Genomic DNA, 23,069 nt, shown 5'->3' on the forward strand with positions numbered 1-23,069 from the left:
AAAACTAATTCCTCAATTATATGGCTTTCCCACTGAACAATTTCTCGTAATCAGGCCCCTTAATTAAATATCAGATTTATACTCCTCACTAGTTTTATATGTTTAATTACTTAATTCTAAATGTTCCTCTGAGAACATTATGTTGCAAAGCTTTTTTTTTTTAATTTAAGAAATTTTTTTTCTGGTTCTTGAATCTCTTATTGCTTCAAGGCCTTTGATGCGACTCTTTTCTTGTCTTTTTTTTTTTAAGCAGAAATACTAGGTTTGAGGTGATTTGTTCTAACTTTATTATAGGATCCTTAAATGAACATAACCTAAAAGAGTAAAGAACATATTTTTTCAAAACTCAAATCCCATCATTTAAAAAAGTATAGTGATACTAAAATGTAGAGCTCTATATTGACTTTCGCAAGGATGGAGTATAGCTGGAAGTCATTGATTTTTCCAACAGAAAACTATTTTATCAGCCAGGAAGATGGAAAAAGAAAAATGTTTTCTAACTTGGAATGCTGCTGCTTCTGCAAAGAAGGGATGTTGATCAGGGGGAAGAGTGAAGGCAGACAGGGGATCAGCCTGCTCTCATTAATAGGGTCCAGATCACCACCATGGTTTCCAACACCAGGGGCTGCATCCTGCCAGTCAGCAGAGGGTGAGGGGTGTGGATGGTCTGCCCCTGAAGAAGGCCCATGTGAAAGGCATGTGAAGTAATGATAATAATAATAATAATAATAATATTAATTGTGGTATTTGTTAAGCACATTCTATATACCAAGCACTGTCTAAGCACTGAGACAGATACAAGGTAATTCGGTTGGACACAGTCCCTGTCCCACATGTGCTCTCCGTCTTGATCCCCATTTTACAAGTGAAGTAACTGAGGCACAGAGATGTTACTAGGAAACACTGCTTCTCACCCAGTCCAGGACCTTGGGGACAGAGTCAAAACAAGAGAAGTGGGCTCAGCTACTGGTGACCAAGAGTCAGCAGGGGCTGGCGACAAGCATCTCAGCCTCTCCCTTCCGTGGCTGTGGCGTGTGGACATGGACACTGCCCTCACCCACTGAAAGGGCTGCCACAACCAAGTCATTTTCACACCATCCCAGTTGATCCATGATTTCACCTTTTTCCAGAAATAAGTCCCAGCCTTTTTGAATCCCACCTCTGTGATTGAGACACTTATCCTTCCACTTAAGAATAAGGACAATCTCTCTCTGTCAAGTGGAGATGCTGTAGACACAAATGCAGAAAATTGAAGCAATTATTTCAATGTTTTGAATCATAAAACCTACTCTAAGGAATGAATGGGCTTTAGGGACCGAGAGTATTTAGATTCATTTGGCACACTGATTAGAACCCTCAAAAAATATCTCAATTTTCATTCTCCCGGGACCTCACTTTTCTCTTAATGTAGTTAATTACCCTATGGAGGAGACAACGAACCTTCACTTTCTTTTCCTTTCTTTCATTGGATTATTTTGCTACCAGTTCTGTGTACTTATGCCTTTTTCTTACTTCTTCAGCTCCTTGATCAGCAATCTGTTCCTCACTTCTCTTCTCTACATCCAGATCCGTGACAAGGTGTGTAGCCAGTGTTGCTTTACTGTTTCTGTGGGTCCACTGTCCAGGCGACTTACATCTGAAACTCCAGTGGCAGTCGAAAACATTGCATCTCAATAAGCATCAAGCTATTTAGAAACCAGTAGGCATTCATTCAATCGTATTTATTGAGCGCTTACTGTGTGCAGATCACTGTACTAAGTGCTTGGGAAGTACAAGTTGGCAACATATAGCCAACAGCAGGGTCACAGTCTAGAAGCAGAAATAGTGTAGACAGATGGCACTTCAGTTTGTTACATAGTGCCATCACATTCATTGCCTTTGTCATCATATTTATCATGGAAGATGTATTTCAATGTGTGAAAGCAAAGCATATTACCAAGATCCTGTCCCCTGAATGGAGAAAGTTAGATAGGTTTTCATTAGGGATATTCCAAAGGAAGGGAAGTGTTATTTTCCAACTTGGAATCTTAAAAATTATCCTAGTCAACACTGTCCTTCAGTAATATATTTCAGACATTAAGCTTTATAGAATTTAGACACAAATCAGTTAAACCTGCAATATTACCAAAGCAGCATTCCATGAAGTTTCTATTTTTCTATACCTATTTTGAAACCCTTAATGTGTTTCTCTTTCAAAAAGCAGTTCTCGATTCTGCCCTGTGCTCTGTACCACTCTTCACAGTCATTAAGTATTTGAGATCTCTTCTTCTGGGTATTTATACTTTGTGTGGAAAATCTGCTTAACTTCCAAAATTAAGTACCAAGGTGTGCAGTGTGCCAACTTGAAATTCCCAATCATTCCTCACTGTCCCTGGTAAGGCAAGTTAAATGCTTTGCCCATTGTACTTCTCTGTTAAACATCCCTCAGTTAATGATTTGCCTTCTTTTTGCCCTTTTATTTTAAAATTGTTCTCATCAAAGTTATATTCATTCCCAAATATTGATCAGAAATTAGCATAAATACTCCACTGAAGGAATTGCAGGATTGTAACCTTAAGCTTGTCCCTTAACTTGAGAGATTTTTAATGTCACTGGTGGGTCCTAGAAAATCCTCTCTTACCAAATGGCCTTTTAACCAAGAGGATTCCCAGCTATCTTCTGAAATGGGAAGTTCTAGGTAGAGCTTCTTGGGTGGTTTTCTTGACCAATCCTTTTATTCATTTCCAAGTGATGACTATGCTTGTGTAACATTGCACCCTGTTCCTCTGATTTTCTTGTATCTACCGCAATGCTTGGCACATAGTAAGCATCTAACAAATACCACAATTATTATTGTTATTGTTATTAACTTCAAACTACAACTTGCCTGTGGAAAGGATCCAGAACATCCATTAGCAGCCTTTGGCTACCTTCTAAAACATCCCGATCAATTGGTGTAACAACTTCATGCCCATGTGGCCTGATGGTATATACATATCTGTAATTTATGTAATTTATTTATATTGATGTCTGTTCCCCCCTCTAATAATAATAATAATAATGGTACTTTTTAAGTGCTTACTATGTGCCAAGCACTGTTCTAAATGCTGGGGTAGATACAAGTTAGGTTGGACACTGTCACTGTCCCACAGAAGTCTCACACTCTCAATCCCCATTTTACAGATGAGGAAACTGATTCCCAGAGAAGTGAAGTGACTTGCCCAAGACTACAGAGCAGACATGTGGAGGAGCCAGGATTAGAACCCATGACCTTCTGATCCCAGGCCCATGCTCTATCCACTAAGCCATGCTGCTTCTAGACCATAAGCTTGTTGTAGGCAGGGAGTGTTTCTGTTTATTTTTATATTGCACCCTTCCAAGTGCTTAGTACAGTGTTCTGCACAAAGTAAGCGCTTACTAAATTTGATTGGCTGACATCCCACGCTTTTGGGAAGTTTCTTACAGCTCAGATGGAGCAGGGAGCGAGAGCTCCGAGGAATCTGAACTGGCCTTGTTCCAAGATCTCCTGGTTGTCTATTCCAGGAATCAATCAATCAATCAATCAATTGTATTTATTGAGCGCTTACTGTGTGCAAAGCACTGTACTAAGCGCTTGGGAAGTACAAGCTGGCAACATATAGAGACAGTCCCTACCCAACAGTGGGCTCACAGTCTAGAAGGGGGAGACAGAGAACAAAACCAAACATACTAACAAAATAAAATAAATAAAATAGATAGGTATAAGTAAAATAAATAAATAAATAGGAATGGCCCTAGAATTTCCCTACCCCTCTTATGGTCCTCGCAGAGCAGGATTCACCCTCTCAGGTTAGCATTGGCTACTCCAGGACTGACCCAGGCTCTCGGGACAGGGGGCAGGAGTCACTGTGACTGACCTGCCTTTCAGTAACTCATGGTGGAATTGGGGTTAAAAACACCCCAAATGACCTTAGTCATGGGAGAGCTCGTCTCATTATTTCAAAGATGTCAAGAACTCCCACTTTTTCAACCAGGCTCGTTTGATCATTTTCCATTTCAAAGCACCTTTCCAGCATGAAAAACAAATGGGATGCAAGTTCCATGGAGCAGAGTTGAACCATAGCTTCCGGTGATCCTTTGCTTTATTTCAAAAATGAATGCTTTTTTTCACAGACGTGCACTATGGGGTAAGCTCTTTAGGGCTGGTCCTTGGGGAGGTGTGACAAGGGGGGATTTAAGGTCGTGAGATAAGACTTTTGGGAGAAACCAGCCAGGAAAGGGGGAAAACAGACCATACCAAGTTGGCACGGATAAAGAGGAACTTGTGTGGGCTGAATCAGTCCTTTTAGCTAGGCTGCTCCCAGATGACCCTGTGTTGGCCCTATAGATGTGAATGTATTTCCAAATGCTTTGTCAGAGTATGGACCTTAATACTGACACAGAGATTGTTCCCATAAGAGATAAGCAGTACAAATGTAAAGTTACCGCCCATATAGATTACTGAAATTTTATTTATATCTTGACGAATTTTAGGGTAGTGACCATCATCCAGTATTAAAGTCCTTCTGGCACTGTTATTATATTTTAATCCTTTGTCAATAAAATGATTGCTCAATTTCCTAATTTTGTTTGAGTTTTAGGAAGAAGAAAAATTAGGGTCTGTATTAGGGTTTCTATTTATGCAACAAGTGTGACTTTGGACAAGCCACTGAACTACTTTTGGAGAAGCAGTATGGCTTAGTGGAAAGAGCGCAGGCTTGGGAATCTGAAGACGTGGGTTCTAATCCTGTCTCAGCCGCTTATCTGCTGTGTGTCCTAGGGCAAGTCACTTAACTTCTCTGTGCCTCAGTTATCTCATCTGTAAAATGGGGATTAAGATTGTGAGCCCTGTGTGGGACAACCTGATCACCCTGTATCTGCCCCAGCGGTTAGAACAGTGCTTGGCACATAGTAAGCGCTTAACAAATACCATCATTATTATTATTATTATTACTTTCTGCCTTGGGATTCTCACCTTAAAATGGGGATAAAATTCCTATTCTTTCTTCTTCTTAAAGTCCAGTGTGGGATAAGGTCAGTATCCGATCTGATTGTCTGACTACCTTGTATCTACCCCCATTTGTATCACAGTGCTTGGCACATTCTAAACACCTAATAAATAGCAATTATAAATGATAATAGTGGTGTTTAAGTAGAAAATAATCTCCATGGTGTTGAATTTGGGTAATGGCTTTTAAGGTTTTTCAGTTCTCCTCTAAATTTGCCTAATTGTTGTCAGGTGGGCCCTGAAAACCTTAATGGAGGCACCAGTTTTCTGATTGTTGTCAAGTTAGCTTTTCTTTCAAAATATTTCAGATGCTCACCTGAGAACAATCAACCCATTTGTAAAAAGTGTAGGACTGTGCAAAGAAAGTAGCACTATTTTTGATGCAAGGAAATAGTGTGTCAATGAACATTTATCTTTTATGTGCCAGAATACATCCACCCCCAGAAAATAATGTATTTTGTTTGATTTCAGTAGCTGGAAGAAAACGTGAATGTAGATCTTTTTGATAATCAGTTGCTTCATTGTCATATTGCACTCACACTAGAAGCAGTGTGGCCTATTGGGAAGCGACATGGTCTAGTGGGAAAAGCATGGGCCTGGGGGGTCAGAGAACCTGGGTTTTAATCCCAGCTCTACCAGTTATCTGCTGTGTGACCTTAGGCAAGTCACTTACCTTCTCTGTTCCTCAGTTTCCTCAACTGTAAAATGGAGGATCAGTACTTGTTCTACGTCTTACTTAGACTGTGAGCTCCGAGTGGGACAGGGACTGTGTCCGACCGGATTAATTTGTATCTATCCCTGTTCTTAGAACAGTACTTGAGACATAGTAAGTACACAACTCATACCATAATGAAATAATAAACAAACATATTTTATGTTGAAAAATAATCCTATCCTGATGATAATGTGTTGATCACAGTGATTCTTTAATGTCGGCTTTTAAGTTGAGATGGCTCCATGGGTCATCTTAAAGACAAGCCATTGCTAGCCTGCTAGAAAAGCAGTTAGAAGAACAAGGTCTCGCAGAGATTGCTGAGGGTTGATAGGATCTGTCTCATTCCAGTGTCCAGTGATGAAAACATCATTTGTTTTCCACAGTTCTTTGAAGCCTGAAACTAAATTATTAAACTCCACTGCCCTGAGATACGTGTGCTAGTTTGTAAGAGAAAATAAGATTAGAGTTTTTTTTCCTTAGCTCCCAGTGGACTCATTGGCGAAGCCTAAATTAGATCTAATGGTCAAACTTCCAGTTGGAAACACATTCTCATCTCTTCTAATGATTATCAGAGTAAACTGCCTTTGTATTGTCAATACAAGTGTCTACATCTTCCTAAAAGATGGTGAGAGCTGTGGTGGACTTGAGCAGGGAGGGAGTTGCAGATGGGGAAGGATATATGTCAAGCGTTGTAGGCAAGAGAGTCAAGAATGAGGCACAATTTGAAGGTTTGCTTGGGATGCATGGAAAGGATGATGAGCTGAGGTGTAGTAGGAGAATGGTTAAACAGGAGGGAGAGAGCTGATGCAGTGACTTAGCCCTGATGATCAGGTGTTTCCGTTGGATGTGATTATAAATGGATAAACTATACCAGTTTTTGAATTTTTACTTCACAAATCTTTGTTTTTGAATGCACTTTGGTAATTTTTTTTTCTATGATTGATGAGTGCTATATAGATGTGTGAAGATTCTTTAATTGAAGTCCTAAATTGATTTTTAGAGCCTCGGTAATTTTCACTGGAATATGCAGAGTAGCTTATAAGAAAAAGTCCTTTTAAAACTGTAAAATGTTTCATTGGTTGGTAATAAAATGTTGCCCTATGTTTTTGTTTTTTGTTTTTTTCTCAAAACACTGACCTTTCATATTAACCCTGTTATTTAACCCTGTTACTTAACCCTTTATTTAAAGACTTCCTGAAATAATCTTAATGAAGATTTAACTGGGCTAGTTTCACAAATCTGGTTCTAAATAATTTGCCATGTTGCAAAAGACATTGAAATGTCTAGGTCAAAAAGTTGTCATATCTCTGTGTGTTTTGTATCCACGTTTGGTGGAAATTTTCCAAATGCAAATGCAATAATTCAGAAGGTATTCTGTTCTTTTCTTTGGTGGAGACATTTCACTTCTGTTGGAATTGGAAAGATCTATCAAGTTCTGAAATTTTTAAATCGGATATATTTTTTTCTTTAAAAGCTACTCAATAGCGTTCATTATAGAAAGTTTATATTCTTTTCCTTTGGTCACTTTAGGTTTCCACTAGCACTCCTTCTACCTACCTCTATTCCTAGCTCTCTGCATGTCAGTCAGAAGATCCCCACCACCAGGTTTAAGACATTCCATTAGCCTCCGCGACCTCCATCTCTTTTCTCTCACAACACCCCAGTGCCCCTTCTCTTCTCCCACGATACCTCAGTAGGTCCCTCCCACTTCATATGTATGCAGCCGACCACAGATCTTCCCGTTTACAAAGCCCTTCTTGAATCATACCCCTTAGTAAATTAAGTTCTAATTCCCCCCGTAACCACTTCATTGCATCCTCACCTCTTAAGCACTTGTGTATTTGCATTCCCCTGCCTTCTAGCTGTAATTTATTTTAGTCTCTGTCTCCCCAGTTAGATTGTAAACTTTGATGTCAGGGATCATGCATAGCAGTTCATATGTACGCTCCCAAGGGCATAGTACAGTTCTCTGCACACAATAGGCACTCAATAAATATTATTAAATAGTTGATTGATACATTGGCTAATGATACTAGTGTCTCCTTTTTTAAATTAGAACTCGATGCTTTGTTTTTACAAATTTTCTCTCTTTTTTAATGGTACTACAATTACAAGGCACAAAAAGTCAATAAGCATGATGATACCCCAGGAGATTTTTTTTTAATGTTATTCATTAAACACTTACTATGTCCCAGGCACTGTACTAAGCTCTGGGGTAGATAGAAGGTAATCAGGTTAGACACAATCCATGTCCCACATGGGGAGCATAGTAGTAATCCCCGTTTTACAGATGAGGTAACTGAGGCACAGTGAAGTGACTTACACAAGGTCACACAGTAGACAAGTGGCAGAGCCAGGATTAGAAAACAGGTCCTTCTGATTCCCAGTCCTTGGTTTGTATCCACTAGGCCATGCCACGTCTCTTTGTAGTAAATCTACAAATCGTTGATTTGTCTTTTTCATTACCTTATGGATTATTTGTATTGTCTAGTCTTCTCTCCTACTTTGATTCAATGATACAATGTTGTTCATCCCTGTACCCCAAAATTTATTTCAGATGCGTCAGGAATTGGACAAAAAGATCACTAAAGAGCTTGCTGAAGGTATGTTGCGGTATTGAATGATTTTGAAATATAAAGAAATGACTAAGTAACATTCTTCAAGTTATTCCAAACTCCTAGGAAGTTACAAGTGCTGTTTCTAAAGTTAATTACAAAATAATAATCTAGTCTACTGAAAAGCACTTGCCTTTTCTGCAAATCTCATTTAACATTTAGAAGACATTTGCTCAGAGATGCCTTTACACTAACTTTCAAATTAATGTTATTTCTACAAAGTTGGAATTCAGAATCTAAAATGTAATTGTTTTTCTTTTCTTTTGATTTATCAGCCAATACAGAACTTCAATTTGCAACCCTCAGAGTTTCCCCCCAGGGATCGACTGATGATTCTTCAAGAAACCCTAACTGCCATCAGGATCCAGCTGCTAGGGCAACTCAGGAATATTTAGATATTTTAAAGAAAAATTATATGATTTAAAAAAACTGTTTTACATTTATGAAATAAAGTTTGTTGTATTTTTCCCCAAACTGTAAAAAATCACTTGGATTTGTGTGTTAACTTATGCCTGCGCAGGACACTGAGCATTTTATTGGAATGAAAGGAGAGTTTTTGGTGGTGCCTCAGGTTAGTAGATGAGACTGCATTTATCCCATCTAATAAGGGAAATTGCATCAATTAAGTCCCTCAATCTCCTATTTTACCCCCGAAGAGAATATGTTAATGTACTTTGTAGCAGTGTACACTGGATTCCAGCATTGATTATTACCACATTATGGGGCTAAGGATAAGCACTCCCAGGGTAGAAGCAACGTGGCAGGGGCGGGACAGGTCCCTACTTAAACTTTCGACCCCCTTCTGGGACATGATTATCTTATATCTACCCCAATGCTAAGAACAATGCTTGGAACATAGTGGGCACTTAACAAATACCACTATTATCATGATTATTAGGACAAAATGATTTGCCAAAGCTGTGCTAGGCGATGATTTGTGAGTGGTCCTTTTTCTCACATGCATCAGTTTCTTTCTGGTCTGTTGCTCACCAAGCTCTGCTCTTCTCTGGCCCTCACCCAGACAATCTGCCTGCATCTTCAGCTTGACGTCAACTGCATCCATATTCATTGATCTGTAAACCATCTGGTGTGACAAGAGGGAAGAATGCTCATAGAGTCCAGCTGAGGCAAAGTATACCCTTGGTTTTTAACGGCCTTTTCTCATCCCTGATCATGGGCTAACTGAAACAATAGTTGGTGGCTGTTGATTCTTTGCTTACATCATTTCTTCCCTGCATCTATCCCTGCTGGTAAGTTTGGGCAACTCATTGAACCTCTCTGAACTTCTAATTATACAAACTACTCTCAGTTACCACTCCTTACCCCAACCACTAACTGCTGAGGATTTTCCCTTCTACCTTTCATTCTCTCTTTAGTCAGTTGTATTTATTGAGCACTTTCTCTGTGCAGAGCACTGTCCTAAGCACTTGGGAGAGTACAATGTAACAATAAACAGACATTCTCTGCTCACAGTGAGGGTCTAGAGGGTAGACACATCCTTGCCATTAGAGAGCTTACAGTCCAGTGGAACTAGCTTGACTTGTAGCTGGCACAAACTGAGAATGTGTAGTATTTATTGAGCACTCTCGTAGTACAGTGGACTATATTAAGTTCTTGAAAGAGTACACCAGAAGTCTGAGACGAGATTGATGTTTACAAATGGAGTAATCGGAATAAATTGTACAATCAATCACACTATATATAAAGGACTGAGGGATGGTGAAAATAAGTATGGGCATGCTAGAAGTGGCTGATGGGTTGAGGTGGCTTGGGCTTTGGAGGGAATGGGGCCAGGCTTGTTGGTGGGGTGGGATTTGAGGAGAGCTTTGAAGGTGGCAAGTCTGGATATTTCTTGTTTGTAGGAATCCTCACTGTCTCCCCATGTGACTGCCCTGAGTGGACATGGACCCACCCTAGTTCTCAAGTCCTTATGGGTGATGGCATTAATAATAATAATAATAATGATGGTATTTAAGCACTTACTATGCGCCAAGCATTTTTCTAAGCACTGAGAACTGTTCTAAGCACTGATAATTATCATATTTGTTAAGCCCTTACTATGTGCCAAGCACTTTTCTAAGTACTGGGGTAGATATAGGATAATGAGGTTGTCCTATGTGGGGATCACACTTTTAATCCCCATTTTACAAATGAGGTAACAGAGGCACAGAAAAGTAGAGTGACATGCCCAAGGGCACATAGCAGACAAGTGGTGGAGTTGGGATTAGAACCCACGTTCTCTGACTCCCAACCCTGGTGTTCTTTCCATTAAGACATAATCATAATGATAATAATGGTGATAGTATTTGTTAAGCACTTATTATGTTTCAAGCACTGTTCTAAGCACTGGGGGAGGTATAAAATAAGGTTGGACAAAGTCCATGTCCTTCACGGGGCTCATAGTCTTAATCCCCATTTTGCAGATGAGGTAACTGAGGCCCAGAGAAGTAAAGTGACTTGCCCAAGATCACACAGCAGACATGTGCCAGAGCTGGGATTAGAACCCAGGTCCTTCGGACTCCCAAGCCCGTGCTCTATCCACTAGGCCACGATGCTTCTCAGAAGGTGCTAAGGGAGGTTGAGTGGATTGAAGGGCATCAACATTAGACTCTAGAGGACATGAGATTTGTGAGATTGATAGGACCACCTTGCTAAATTACACTGAACATGTTTTAAATTGAACAATGAGCATTCCTCCGAATGTGTAGATGGTCCATGATCTCTTTGCCAGCTCTACAAAAGCCCTGTTACAAAAGTAACAGTGGCCAAATTAAGTTCCTAGATGGAATAATAGCCAAAGTCAATACCTACCATATACTTGCACCCGGCAAGATTGATTAAGGGATAAAGAGGTTGCATGTAACCTCGTAAAACATGTGAACCCTTAACAATAAGGCTTTTGTTTGGGAAAAGGTGTGCCATCTAGCACCCCTAAACACAGTCCTTAGGTTCCTGATCCTACTTCTCCACATACTGGTTAAATAGAGAAATCATCTCATTACATGGAGAAGCAGCATGGCTCAGTGGAAAGAGCACGGGCTTTGGAGTCAGAGGTCATAGATTCAAACCCCAGCTCTGCCAATTGTCAGCTGTGTGACTTTGGGCAAGTCACTTAACTTCTCTGTGCCTCAGTTACCTCATCTGTAAAATAGGGATTAAGACTGTGAGCCCCCCGTGGGACAACCTGATCACCCTGTAACCTCCCCAGCACTTAGAACAGTGCTTTGCACATAGTAAGCACTTAATAAATGCCATTATTATTATTATTATTATTATTACTACATGGGAATCTACTCCTGATGAGGTCCCAGGCAAAAGAATAGAGCAGAAAGTAGGAGACAGCTAGGCAGTCAGCAGGCAAAGGAGAAAAAAGCTTTCCTCTGGAAAATGCCTTAGGAAAATTAAACCCTACCCCCAGGCTATTCCCAAAGTGGAGTGTAGCTCTCTCTCCCTCTGTGGCAGGGAAGGCAAACTCCTCCTGAAATGGCCATGGGGCGAGGGAAGCAAACCAGCCCTTTTGTTCCCCGAGGGTCGGGTAGCTTTGTTTTTTTCTTCCCACCGGATTATTTTGCTAACTTTCATTCTGACCTTCATGGTGGGTTGGAAGAGCACTAGAACAGTGCTTTGCACATAGTAAGCGGTTAATAAATGCCATCGTTACTACTATTATTACCCAAGAGACTGACTGGACTAAAAGATGAAATACAAGAGCATCTAGAATCGGTTTCCCTACATGTGGTGTTTTTCCATTTTCCTCAAATGGCCTAAGAGGGGACACTGGCACCTTCTATTTAAGGAAAGCTGGCTCCTCTCCGCAAAAGAGCAGAACGAAGGACAAATCAGTCTCAAATTCTCCAAAGGGGAATCTGGGATCCCTACTCTACAGCTAAATTTTATATATTGGTCATCTTTAAACTGACCTCTCTGTCCAGCCTCCTTTGCCTTCTTCAGCCCACCTGGTAGTTCAGGAGAGGACAGGGCCATGGATGAGAAAGATTGAGATCATAGCTTCCCCAGATTGGCCTCAGCCCTCAAATACCCCCAGATAACTGAGCTGCTTCATCCCTGCTTTTGATCAATTTGGGGGTTCATAGCACTGTTTCTTCCCATCATGAATCTGAGTACCTTTATCATCATTTCAAAGATGGAAGGAAATAGAGGATGGAAATGAACTAGGGACCCAATATCCACCACTTAGACTTGAATTTGCTGGCCACAGTGTAATGAATGATTCCTGATTGTTGGGGGTAGGATGTAAAAATGAAAACGAGTCCCCATCCCACTGTCAGACTGACAGTCACTCAACTGGCTGTAGCTGCTTGCCATCTAGTGGGAAAATAAAGAAAATAAACAGAAATCTATGGAGGTAGATTATCCACTTCTACCCGGACTATTTGGAAACTGGAGAGTTTACAGCTTTACAGAGGGAAAATGCCTTTATGGATTTTCAGCGTTAAACTCTGGCATTGTTAATCCCTAGCAATCCAACCAGGAATCCTGCCTGAATCCCCAGATACTTCTGGACTGGACCAGGTTACTGAGGGATTATTATAAAATCTGTTTCTTCTATCTTATCAGTGTTTTGTCAACTGGTCTAGAGTTGATAGTGCAGATGCCCAAATGTGCTGGGAATTTGGATGGTAAACTTCGGGGGGATAGTGACACTATCTTCAACTGCTATTGTATGTTTGCAAAGACCTGGTTTGCAGCTCTGCACATGTAGATCAGTACCTACTCAACTCATCTTTCTCCTTTCTGTATCTGTGTTTGCTTTTTAGCCCACATTGCATGTATCCTTCCAGGATTTAACTGTGCTTTATGGGACCATTTTTCCAGTTTGCCTTAGGATTGTCTCTCGAGTGGGGTAGGCTCCATCTGTGGGAGTGCAGAGCAGAAGAGCAAGTTATTTCCCTATCCATCCCGGAACTGGGTTGCCAAGAGACCAGCTGCTACTCTTTGAGCTGTTCATACCTTGTCCCTCCCACACCTCTCTGGGCCGCCCTGAGCTTCAGTCAATAGCACTCCTTCTCTCCCCTCCCCCTGACCGTCCTGGGTCACAGCAGCTCTCCGGGCCCTGTGGATGAAAGACCCCTGTGCTCTGGAGTGTTGCCAGGGAGAATAAGGTTCAAGGGAGGTAATGGTATTTGTTAAACGCTTACTGTGTGCCAGGCATTGTACTAAGCACAGGATGACAGAGATGACAGCCTCCTCACCCTGCCTACCCTCAGGGTATTTATTCATTGCCTGACCTGAGATGCAGCTGCCCCAAAGGAAGAGTAGTTAAACCAGGAGCTTAGACAGAAAATAATAGTAATAATAATATTGGTGAAGCACTTAATAAATTCTAAGTAAATATACTAAGTACTAGGGTAGACACAATAACAACAATAATAATAATTGTGGTATTTCTTATGCACTTACTATGTGCCAGGCACTGTTCATTCATTCATTCAGTCATATTTATTGGGCACTTACTGTGTGCAGAGCACTGTACTAAGCGCTTGGGAAGTGCAAGTCTAAACACTGGGGTGGATTTATTTATTCATATTAACGCCTGTCTCCCCCTCTAGTCTGTAAGCTCGTTGTGGGCAGGGAATGTGTTTATTATTGTATTGTACTCTCCTAAGTTCTCAGTACAGTGCTTTGCACACAGTAAGTGCTCAATGAATACGATTGAATTGAGCGAATGAATGAAACTCCCACATGGGGCTCACAATCTTAATCCCCATTTTACAGATGAGGTAATTGAGACCCAAAGAAGTGAAGTGACTTGCCCAAGGTCATACAGCAGATACATGACAGAGCCAGGATTTCAACCCATATCCTTCTGACTCCCGAGTGGATGCGCTATCCACTAGGCCACTCTGCTTCACCAAGATACAAGAATCAAAATACTAAGGTATCCCAGGAGATTCAGTCTAAGTAGGAGAGAGAACAGATATTGAATCCCCATTTGCAGATGAGGGAACTGAGGTTCCGAGAAGTTAAGTGACTTACCCAAGGTCAAATAGCAGACAAGTGCCTGAACCAGGATTAGAAACCCGGTCCTCTGTGTCTCAGGTTTAAGCTCTTTTGGCTAGGTCATGTGGTTGATTAATAATGGTTTATTACAAGCATTGCTATGTGCCAAACCCTGGGATGCATACAATATAATCAGATAAGACACAGATCTTGTCCAACATAGGACTCACAGTCTAAGGGGAAGGGAGAACAGGTATTTAATCCCTGTTTTACAGATGAAAAAACAGAGGAACAAAGAAGTCAAATTCATTCATTCATTCAATCGTATTTATTGAGCGCTTACTGTGTGCAGAGCACTGTACTAAGCGCTTGGGAAGTACAAGTTGGCAACATATAGAGATGGTCCCTACCCAACACTGGGCTCACAGTCTAGAAGGGGGACACAGAGAACAAAAAAAAACATATTAAGAAAATAAAACAAATAGAATAAATATGTACAAATAAAATAGAGTAATAAATACGTACAAACGTATACATATATACAGGTGCTGTGGGGAGGGGAAGGAGGTAAGGCAGGGAATTGGGGAGGGGGAGGAGGGGGAGAAGAAGGGGGGCTCAGGCTGGGAAGGCCTCCTGGAGGAGGTGAGCTCTCAGTAGGGCTTTGAAGAGAGGAAGAGAGCTAATTTCAAATGTTTCACTTTTTAGAGAACCTTTAATCCAGAATTAACACTAATCAGGGTTAGGACTAATGGCCACTAATTGTCTAGGACTTTGATTAGCTCAAAGAGGTAATGCTGGGAACAGTGGCTTTTTAGAGAGCTTGGAATCTCAAAATTCCTCAGTTTTCCACTGGGTGAGGTTTTCTATGTCTTTGTAGTTTGTGCATACCTGCCTCTAAAGGACAAATGAGCTCAGCTTCAGCTCAGCATCATTTTCAAGTCTTCACTGGAAGCCTGTAAGCTTGTTGTGAGATGGGAATGTATCTGTTATAATTTAAGCCTCTATGTGCTCTGCACATAGTAAGCACTCAGTAAATATGACTTGACCAAGGTCACACAGCAGGCAAGTAGCAGAGACAGGATTAGAATGCAATTGTTCTGACCCCCGGTCTTGAACACTTCCCACTAGACAACCCTGCTTGCCACCCCATTTTCTAGGAAGGGGCAGGGCCATGGCTTTCATTAACCTGGCCCTAAGGACAGCAGTGGCTTGCATCACATTTCATTTTGTTTCCACCTTTTAACAAGTTGCCCAACATTCATTCATTCGGTAGTATTTATTGAGTGCTTACTGTGATTAGAAACTGTACTAAGCACTCAGGAGAGTACAATATAACAATAAATAGACAAATTTCTGCCCACAACGAGTTGGCCACCAGGCCCTGCTGAGTGGATTTTGCAATCTGCAGGAGGGCTATTCTCCCATGGGTCCAGGAATGGGGCACAAAAGACCCTGGAGGATGTCCCTGATTGAGTTATGGGGGGAGGCAGGAGCAGTGGCAAACTTGTTGCAGGCGGGGAACGTAACTGTTTATTGTTACATTGTCCTCTCCCAAGAGCTTAGTACAGTGCTCTGCACACAGTAAGCGCTCAACAAGTAGGATTGACTGACTGACTGGTAATGCCAGCCAATGAGAAGCAGCGTGGCTCGGTGGAAAGAGCACGGGCTTTGGAGTCAGAGGTCATGGGTTCGAATCCCGGCTCCACCACGGCTGCTGTGTGACCTTGGGCAAGTCACTCAACTTCTCTGAGCCTCAGTTACCTCATCTGTAAAATGGGGATTAAGACTGTGAGCCCCACGTGGGACAACCTGATCACTTTGTATCCCTCCCAGCGCTTAGAACAGTGCTTTGCACATAGTAAGCACTTAACAAATGCCAACAAATGCCAACATTAATGCCACCCTCTGATTCTAAGGACCAAAGGTAGAGAACCACAAAGGAGGTGAATTACTTTTCTTCAACAATAGATGGCACCTGAACTTCACAATAGGCCCTGTGATTCTCCTGGATTTTCTCCTGAAATTTCATTTTATGTTTCCTACTGAATCTTAACCCTTCACTACTTGCCTACCGGAGGGAAATTCGATTAATACCCTCTAAAGCCATGCTGCTTTTTTTCTTGTTCGAACAAAACATGCAAATGGCATTTTATTCAAAGCTCCAAAATCCTAAAGATTCCACATTTCAAAATGTCTTTTATGCCTGTTTTTTGAAAGAATGAATATGATTAAGTGCTTAGGACAGTAGTCTGCACACAGTATGTGCTCAGTAAATAAAATTGATTGAATTTGAGAACCTTATCAGAACATATCTTTTGTTCCCAAACTAAGCCTTGAAATAAATTCAAGTGAACTATGGATGCAGAGCATGAAAAGTAGATTTCCTAATTTGCATATTACATTATTTAAGTGGTCCAGCATAATCTATTATAAGCATAGAGTTTCTAAATATTATATAGCCTTTGCTTTTAATTATGCATAATGATCCCTAAAATCTATATTTAATAGACTTACTAGATATATAAACAGTGTATGTATACATTTTACATATTTAATAGATTTACTGGAAATATAAAAATATATCCTCTCTCTACATATGTATTCAGTGTATGTGTGTGTGTGTGTGTGCGTGTTTATATATATTCAAAATATAGTGGATATATAAATGTAAAAGAATATATAAATATATTGGATTCTGTAGGAAGGGCAATGTAAAACCCTCCCACCATATAATTAAATCAATCAATTAATTATATTTATTGAGCACTTATTGTGTGCAGATTACTTGTACTAAGCTCTTAGGGGAGTGCAAGGAGAGTATTAAGGAAAGCATTGTGGCCTTGTGGAAAGAGTATGGACCTCAGAGTCAGAGGACTGGGTTCTAATCTCGGCTTTGCCACTTGTCTGCGCGTGTGATTTTGAACAAGTCACTTACCTTGTCTGGACCTAACATTCTTGTGGACAGTGGATGTGTCTTCGGCTTCCGTTATACTTTTCAAGTGTTCAGTATAGTGTATTGTACTCAGTAGGTGCTCAATAAATACCATCATTGGTTGGTTCCGCTGTGCCCTTCCAGCTCTATCTCAACTAATGCTCTCCATGATAAGTATCACTTTGCTCTGCCTATGGCCCCTCGTGAAAACATTTATTCAGTTGAGTCATAGTGATGGATCATGCTTCAACACTTCGCTCTTCAGGATATATGATTAACATTTATTGCAGAAATCTTGAGGATTTTCATCTCAAAATATTGAAAATAAAACACAGCAATTATCATTTATTCATGCTTGAAAAGGCTTTTGCTGATGAAGAAAATGTGTGAATTGATTTTTTTTCTACATGTCCCATTTCCTTTATCTTAGCTTTAAATCTTAGACAAGATATAACTCCAGGACGTACCCTCTGCCTCGGATTGTTTTATTGCTAATGCTAGAGACGGAAGATGTAATGGACTCCGACCACCATTTTATCAACAGAACAGAAAGACTAACAGGTTATCGCTGGCAAGGAATCATTTTCTGACAAAATTCAGCAAAGCGGAGAATCATAGAAACATCAGGCCATACCACCAGTAAGCACATTCCACTCGGCTTTATTACCACTAGACATCACCATATATGTAGAATCCCATCTTTTTCTCTTTAGAGCCCATCCCCTCCCCTAAATTTCTTCATACATTACCGACACCAGCCATTTCCTCTGAAGATGATGATGTTGATGATGATGATGATAATGGAATTTATTAAGTGCCTATTATGTGCCAAGTACTAAGGGCTGGGGTAAATACAAGGTAATCAGATTGAACCCCAAGGAGCTCATAGTCTAAGTCTAATCCCCATTTTACAGATGAGGAACCTGAGGCCCAGAGAAGTGAAGTCATTTGCCCAAGGTTACATAGCAGGCTAGTGGCAAAGCCAGCATTAGAACCCAGATGCTCTGACTCCCAAGTCCTTGGTCTTTCCACTAGGCCACGTTGCTTCTCTATGGATTTCATTCACATTCATCTTCTCCCTCTACATCTCCTTGATTACCAAGCAATGTCCCCTCATCCTACCCTTATCGTCAAATTCCAGTATCCTAACTCTCATGTGAACTCTGTACTCCCTATTTCGTTGTCCAGCAATGTTCTTTTAATCTGGATTGCCATTCTAGGTGTGAATGCCCCTTGGGATTCTTTGCTTCTATCACACATCTTGGCAATAGTTCACATTTCAGCAAGGATGTTCTTCATCATTCCCTGGTGATTCCATGCTAGGGTGTTGGTCCATACCCCATCATCTATTCCACTGATTTCCCAACAAGAGTCCAGAAGAGTTCAGTCAGTAGGAGGAGTAGGAAAGGCCTCAAAGGTCTTTCTGATTGTTTATTTATGCTAGTTAATAGCATAGTACAGTGGAGAAAGCTCTTAGTATGGTGCAAGCACTTATACAGTGCTCTATGCACAGTGAACACTCAGTAAATGCCATTGATTGATTGAATGGCTCCATTTCCTGGGAATATGTGTAAGTGAGCTGGTGGGAGGAAGGATGGATTTTTTTTTTAATCCTTGAATTTTTAACCAAGGGTGTAATTTAGAAATCATCGTTCAGAGTAATTATAGCATCCTCTTGGGCCTCGTTCCACTATTAAATCAGGAGAGCGTATACCCAGAGGAAAGGAGGAACTTAATTTAAGGGCTACCCATCGTTTGCTTTAGGCCTTGCAGTACAGTAGTTAACTGCAGCAAGCTCCCGGGAATATTGGACATTCAGGCCGATCACATTTCTTGTACCGATGACAAGAAATTTTCTCATTTTCTCTGGTCTGGGACCCGGTCATGGAGGGTTATTCCAATAGCCTTCGAGCAGATTTAAGGTGTGAAACCTGCCTCTTTTGTTTCTTGAATTTAGGAATTTCATAACTGAGTCCAAAATGGTTAGAAGAACAATAGGAAATAGAGACATACTGGAGGGCAGGAAGGAGATTTTTTTTGTTGATGTGCATTTTCCCCAAACCTCATCAGTGCCGTGTTCAGATATCTGAGGTTGGGTGAATGCTACAGATGAAGTCTCTCCATTTAAGTCCCTTCTTTACCTAGGCCCATTATTACACTTCAAGGGATTTCTTTACTCTGGTAATGCCAAACACAAACATGGAAATGTGTATCCTTTCATTCTGGTCTTCTGTAGCTTCTGGAAAACTGAGAGCAGAGATCAACTAAATATTACTTTCATAGTACCAGGTAGATTAAGACTTCAAGGGTTCTGTCTTTGGCATTTGACTCTATTTTACCTGAAGGTCAGGAAGCAAAAATGGAGTGATGGTTGTGGGTGGCTTTAACTTGCATCATCATTGAGCCTAACTGTTGTTTTGCAAAGTCAAACATAACTATTCTGCTTTCATTCATTTTGGGAAATGACTCCTTCTGATTTCATCGATGTAGCTTACATTGTTTTCTTATTCTGTATTCCTATTCTGTAGTACTCTTCTGTATTTTTGTTCTGTAATCCTCTTCTGTATGCGTGTTCCATATTCCTCTTCCATATTTTTGTTCTGTACTCCTATTATTTATTCTTATTCTGTCTATCTCTTCCAAATTCTAATTCTGTAACCCTCTTCTTTTCTTATTCTGTATACTTATTCTGAATTTTTATTCCATATTCCTCTTTGCTATTCGTACTCTATATTCTAATTCACCCTTTTTGTATTCTTATTCTGTAGACCTCTTCTATATTCTTCTTCTGTATTCTTATTCACCTAATCTGTTTACTTCTTCTGTATTCCTCTACTCTGTTCCTCTTCTATATTCTTGTGGTGTATTCTTATTCACCTGTTACATATATTTATTCTGAATTCTGATTCTGTATTCTTATTCACCCATTCTGCATTCTTATTCAGGCAATCCTGGTTAGAAGCACCGCATCGGCAGCCCTGAGATACATCCTGCACTACTTCCTGATTTAGCCCACCAAATGTAAATCTCACCCCTTAAATTAAATCCAGTCACTGTGGGTAAACCAATTCTCTCCTCTTTCCTTCCTTCCCTCTTCCCATTCACTCCCTGCCATCCTCTGTTCCCCATGGCTCTCATGACCTCCCTTCTGTCTCCCAAGTCTCCTCCTCCCTCCTCTGTCCTCCAGTATGTTTTTTCTTTGTTTGAACTTTAGTCACATAGAGGGGGAGTTGCTCTGGGCATAACTGTTATCACCTCTGCTTCACCCTTCCTCATCCTGGCTTTGTCGCATCACCTCTTCACCCTGAACCAGGAGCCGGGGGAGGATGGGCACAGTCACCTCTTAGGTCTAGGATAAAGTGTATTCCACAATATCTTCGTGACGCTGCTACATTTTTAAGGAATGTATCTTGGTTAGATCACGGGATATCGGATCATGGGTTATGCATGTATTGTATTCCTATTCTCTATTATGTAGAGAAGCAATGTGGCTTCATGGAAAAGACGAAAGACTGGGAATCAGGGGACCTGCATTCTAATCCTGCCCTGCCACTTCCCTGCTGATTGAGCTTGGACGAGTCACTGCACTTCTCTGTACCTCAGTTTCCTCATCTGAAAAAGGGGGATTCAATATCTCCTCCCACTTAGACTGAGTCCCAAGTGATAAATGGACTGTGTGGTAAATTGAATGTTTGACCAGCTTTTTTTGTTATATTTCCCAGTGCTTAGTACAGTCCTTGGTACATCACAAACACTATTATTATTATATTATCCACAGTAGTAGTATGGTTTTACTGTATTCTATGTAAATGTACTCCCAGTTCTTGATGATCACAGAGCACAAAATCTGGAGATTCATCACACGCTAATTGCTCACATAGAATAGAATCTGTATTTCCCACCCAACAGTGCATCCAATCGCTGCTGGAAAATGAATTCCCTTACCTCCCTCCTCTCCTTGCCTCTTTTTTGTTCCCCTTCTGCTTGTTCTGAACAGTTTCCCCCCACCCCCCTCCAAACTACCAACTCAGCCCCTGCAATGCCTCTTCCCCTCCCATCTCATTAAAAAAAAAAATCAGTGATGATGGGATGCCTTATTCAAGATTTCACCGGCTTCTCAGCTTCAGCTGGGCTTTATCAGTCATCGAAGAGACAGGGGGTGGTGGTTATTTTCTGCAGCACCTGCCATTGGAGGCAGAGAGCCTCAGGAAAGGAGGGTGAGAAGGGAGGGGTGCGGAGATGGTGGTTTCTGCTCCTGAAGGATCTGGAGAGCAAATAGGTGTTGGGTAGGGTGCTGAGGAGAGGCTGCAGAGAGCCTGTAGAGCTCTACAGGCACTGGGGAATACAGTTCCTGGCTCCACCACTTGTCTGCTGTGTGACCTTGGACAAGTCACTTCACTTATCTGGGCCTCAGTTACGTCATCTGTAAAATGGGGTTTGAGACTGTGAGTCCCCCTTGGGAAGAGGGACTATGGCCCACCCAATTTGCTCGTATCCACCCCAGCCCTTAGTACAGTGCCTGGCACATAATAAACACTTAATAAATACAATAATTATTATGATTATCAGAGTCAAGCAGAGAGCGCTGAGGCAGCTGGGTGGAAAGGAGCTGCCTCCCTGCTTTTTGAGGCCAGGAGGCAGGATGGGAACCCAGGTGTCCGATTGCCAGAAAGGGGACCCTTCTCCCGCTGATGAGAACTGTGGTCCGTGGTTAGAAGGGGGCTCTGTGCATGGTGGGGATTTTCAAAAGATTAAAAATCCTGCGGGATAGGGGTGAGAGGATCTGGGGAAACCAGGATGGAGGTGGAAGAGGTTCAGGTTCATGGGATCAGAAATACCCTAGGAATGATGGAGGAGAAGGAAGAAGGGAGGGACTGAAAGTGTCATTTGGGGGTGTCTGGAGGGCTCAGTTATCTGTCTTTCTGGTCTGGAATAGGAAATGAATAAATTACATAAAAGAAATTGTATCCCACATTTCAATGCTTTAAAATTTGCCTTTTATTTTTGAGGAATATATCAATCAACAAACAGTATTTACTGAGTTCTTACTGTGTGCATAGCACTGTACTATATCCTTGGAAAAGTTCAGGACAGTTGGTAGGCATGATCCCTGCCCTCAAGATACTTACGATCTATTGGGACTTGGATGTATCCTGAGATACTATAATCCTATTCTGAAGTCTTATTATGCATCATGTAGCTATTTTCATTGTGTTTTCATCACTGTTTTTTACATAATTATATAGTTTTGTTCAATTTTTTCATTCAATCATAATTTTTTGAGCACTGTACTAAGCAACTGGGGGAGTACAATACAACAGTGAACAGACACTTTCCCTACCCACATGAACTTGCAGCCTAGATGGGGGGAGACACATGTTAATATACATGAATAAATGACAAATATGTACATAACTGCTGTGGGCTGGGTGGGGGGGAGAACAACGGAGTAAGTCAGTGTGATGCAGAAGGGTTTGGAAGAAGAGGAAAGGGGGGCTTAGGAAAGGTGAATCTTTGGAATGCATTAATTCATATATGTTGCCAACTTGTACTTCCCAAGCGTTTAGTACAGTGCTCTGCACACAGTAAGTGCTCAATAAATACGACTGAATGAATGAATGAATGCACTTTACATTATTTCCCATGATAAAACATACTTTGTTTAGCGCTCTGTTGCTTAACACTCTATTTTCATGGAGCCCATAAGTAGTAGAAAGGGTAGGAGATGTAGTATTAGTAGTAGTTGTAATAACAATAATTGTGGTTTTTGTTGAGTGCTTACTGTGTGGCAAGCACTGTACTAAGTGCTGAGGTAGATACAAGATAATCAGATGGGACACA

At 41.0% G+C, this 23,069-nt stretch overlaps 1 protein-coding gene across 1 annotated transcript in view; it reads left to right on the forward strand.

Annotated features, from left to right (window-relative positions):
* The window catches only part of LOC119933057 (coiled-coil domain-containing protein 144A-like), an 82,543-nt gene extending 73,733 nt beyond the window's left edge, over positions 1-8,810 (forward strand). Inside the window, exons 38-40 of the mRNA XM_038752283.1 lie at positions 1,521-1,578; positions 8,278-8,323; positions 8,611-8,810. Coding sequence (XP_038608211.1) covers positions 1,521-1,574 — 54 coding nt within the window. The 3' untranslated portion in view covers positions 1,575-1,578; positions 8,278-8,323; positions 8,611-8,810. The remainder of the gene's footprint in view (positions 1-1,520; positions 1,579-8,277; positions 8,324-8,610) is intronic.
* The last annotated feature ends 14,259 nt before the right edge of the window (positions 8,811-23,069 follow it).

Source organism: Tachyglossus aculeatus, chromosome 10, assembly GCF_015852505.1.
Source record: "Tachyglossus aculeatus isolate mTacAcu1 chromosome 10, mTacAcu1.pri, whole genome shotgun sequence".
In the NCBI taxonomy this organism is placed as follows: Eukaryota; Metazoa; Chordata; class Mammalia; order Monotremata; family Tachyglossidae; genus Tachyglossus; species Tachyglossus aculeatus.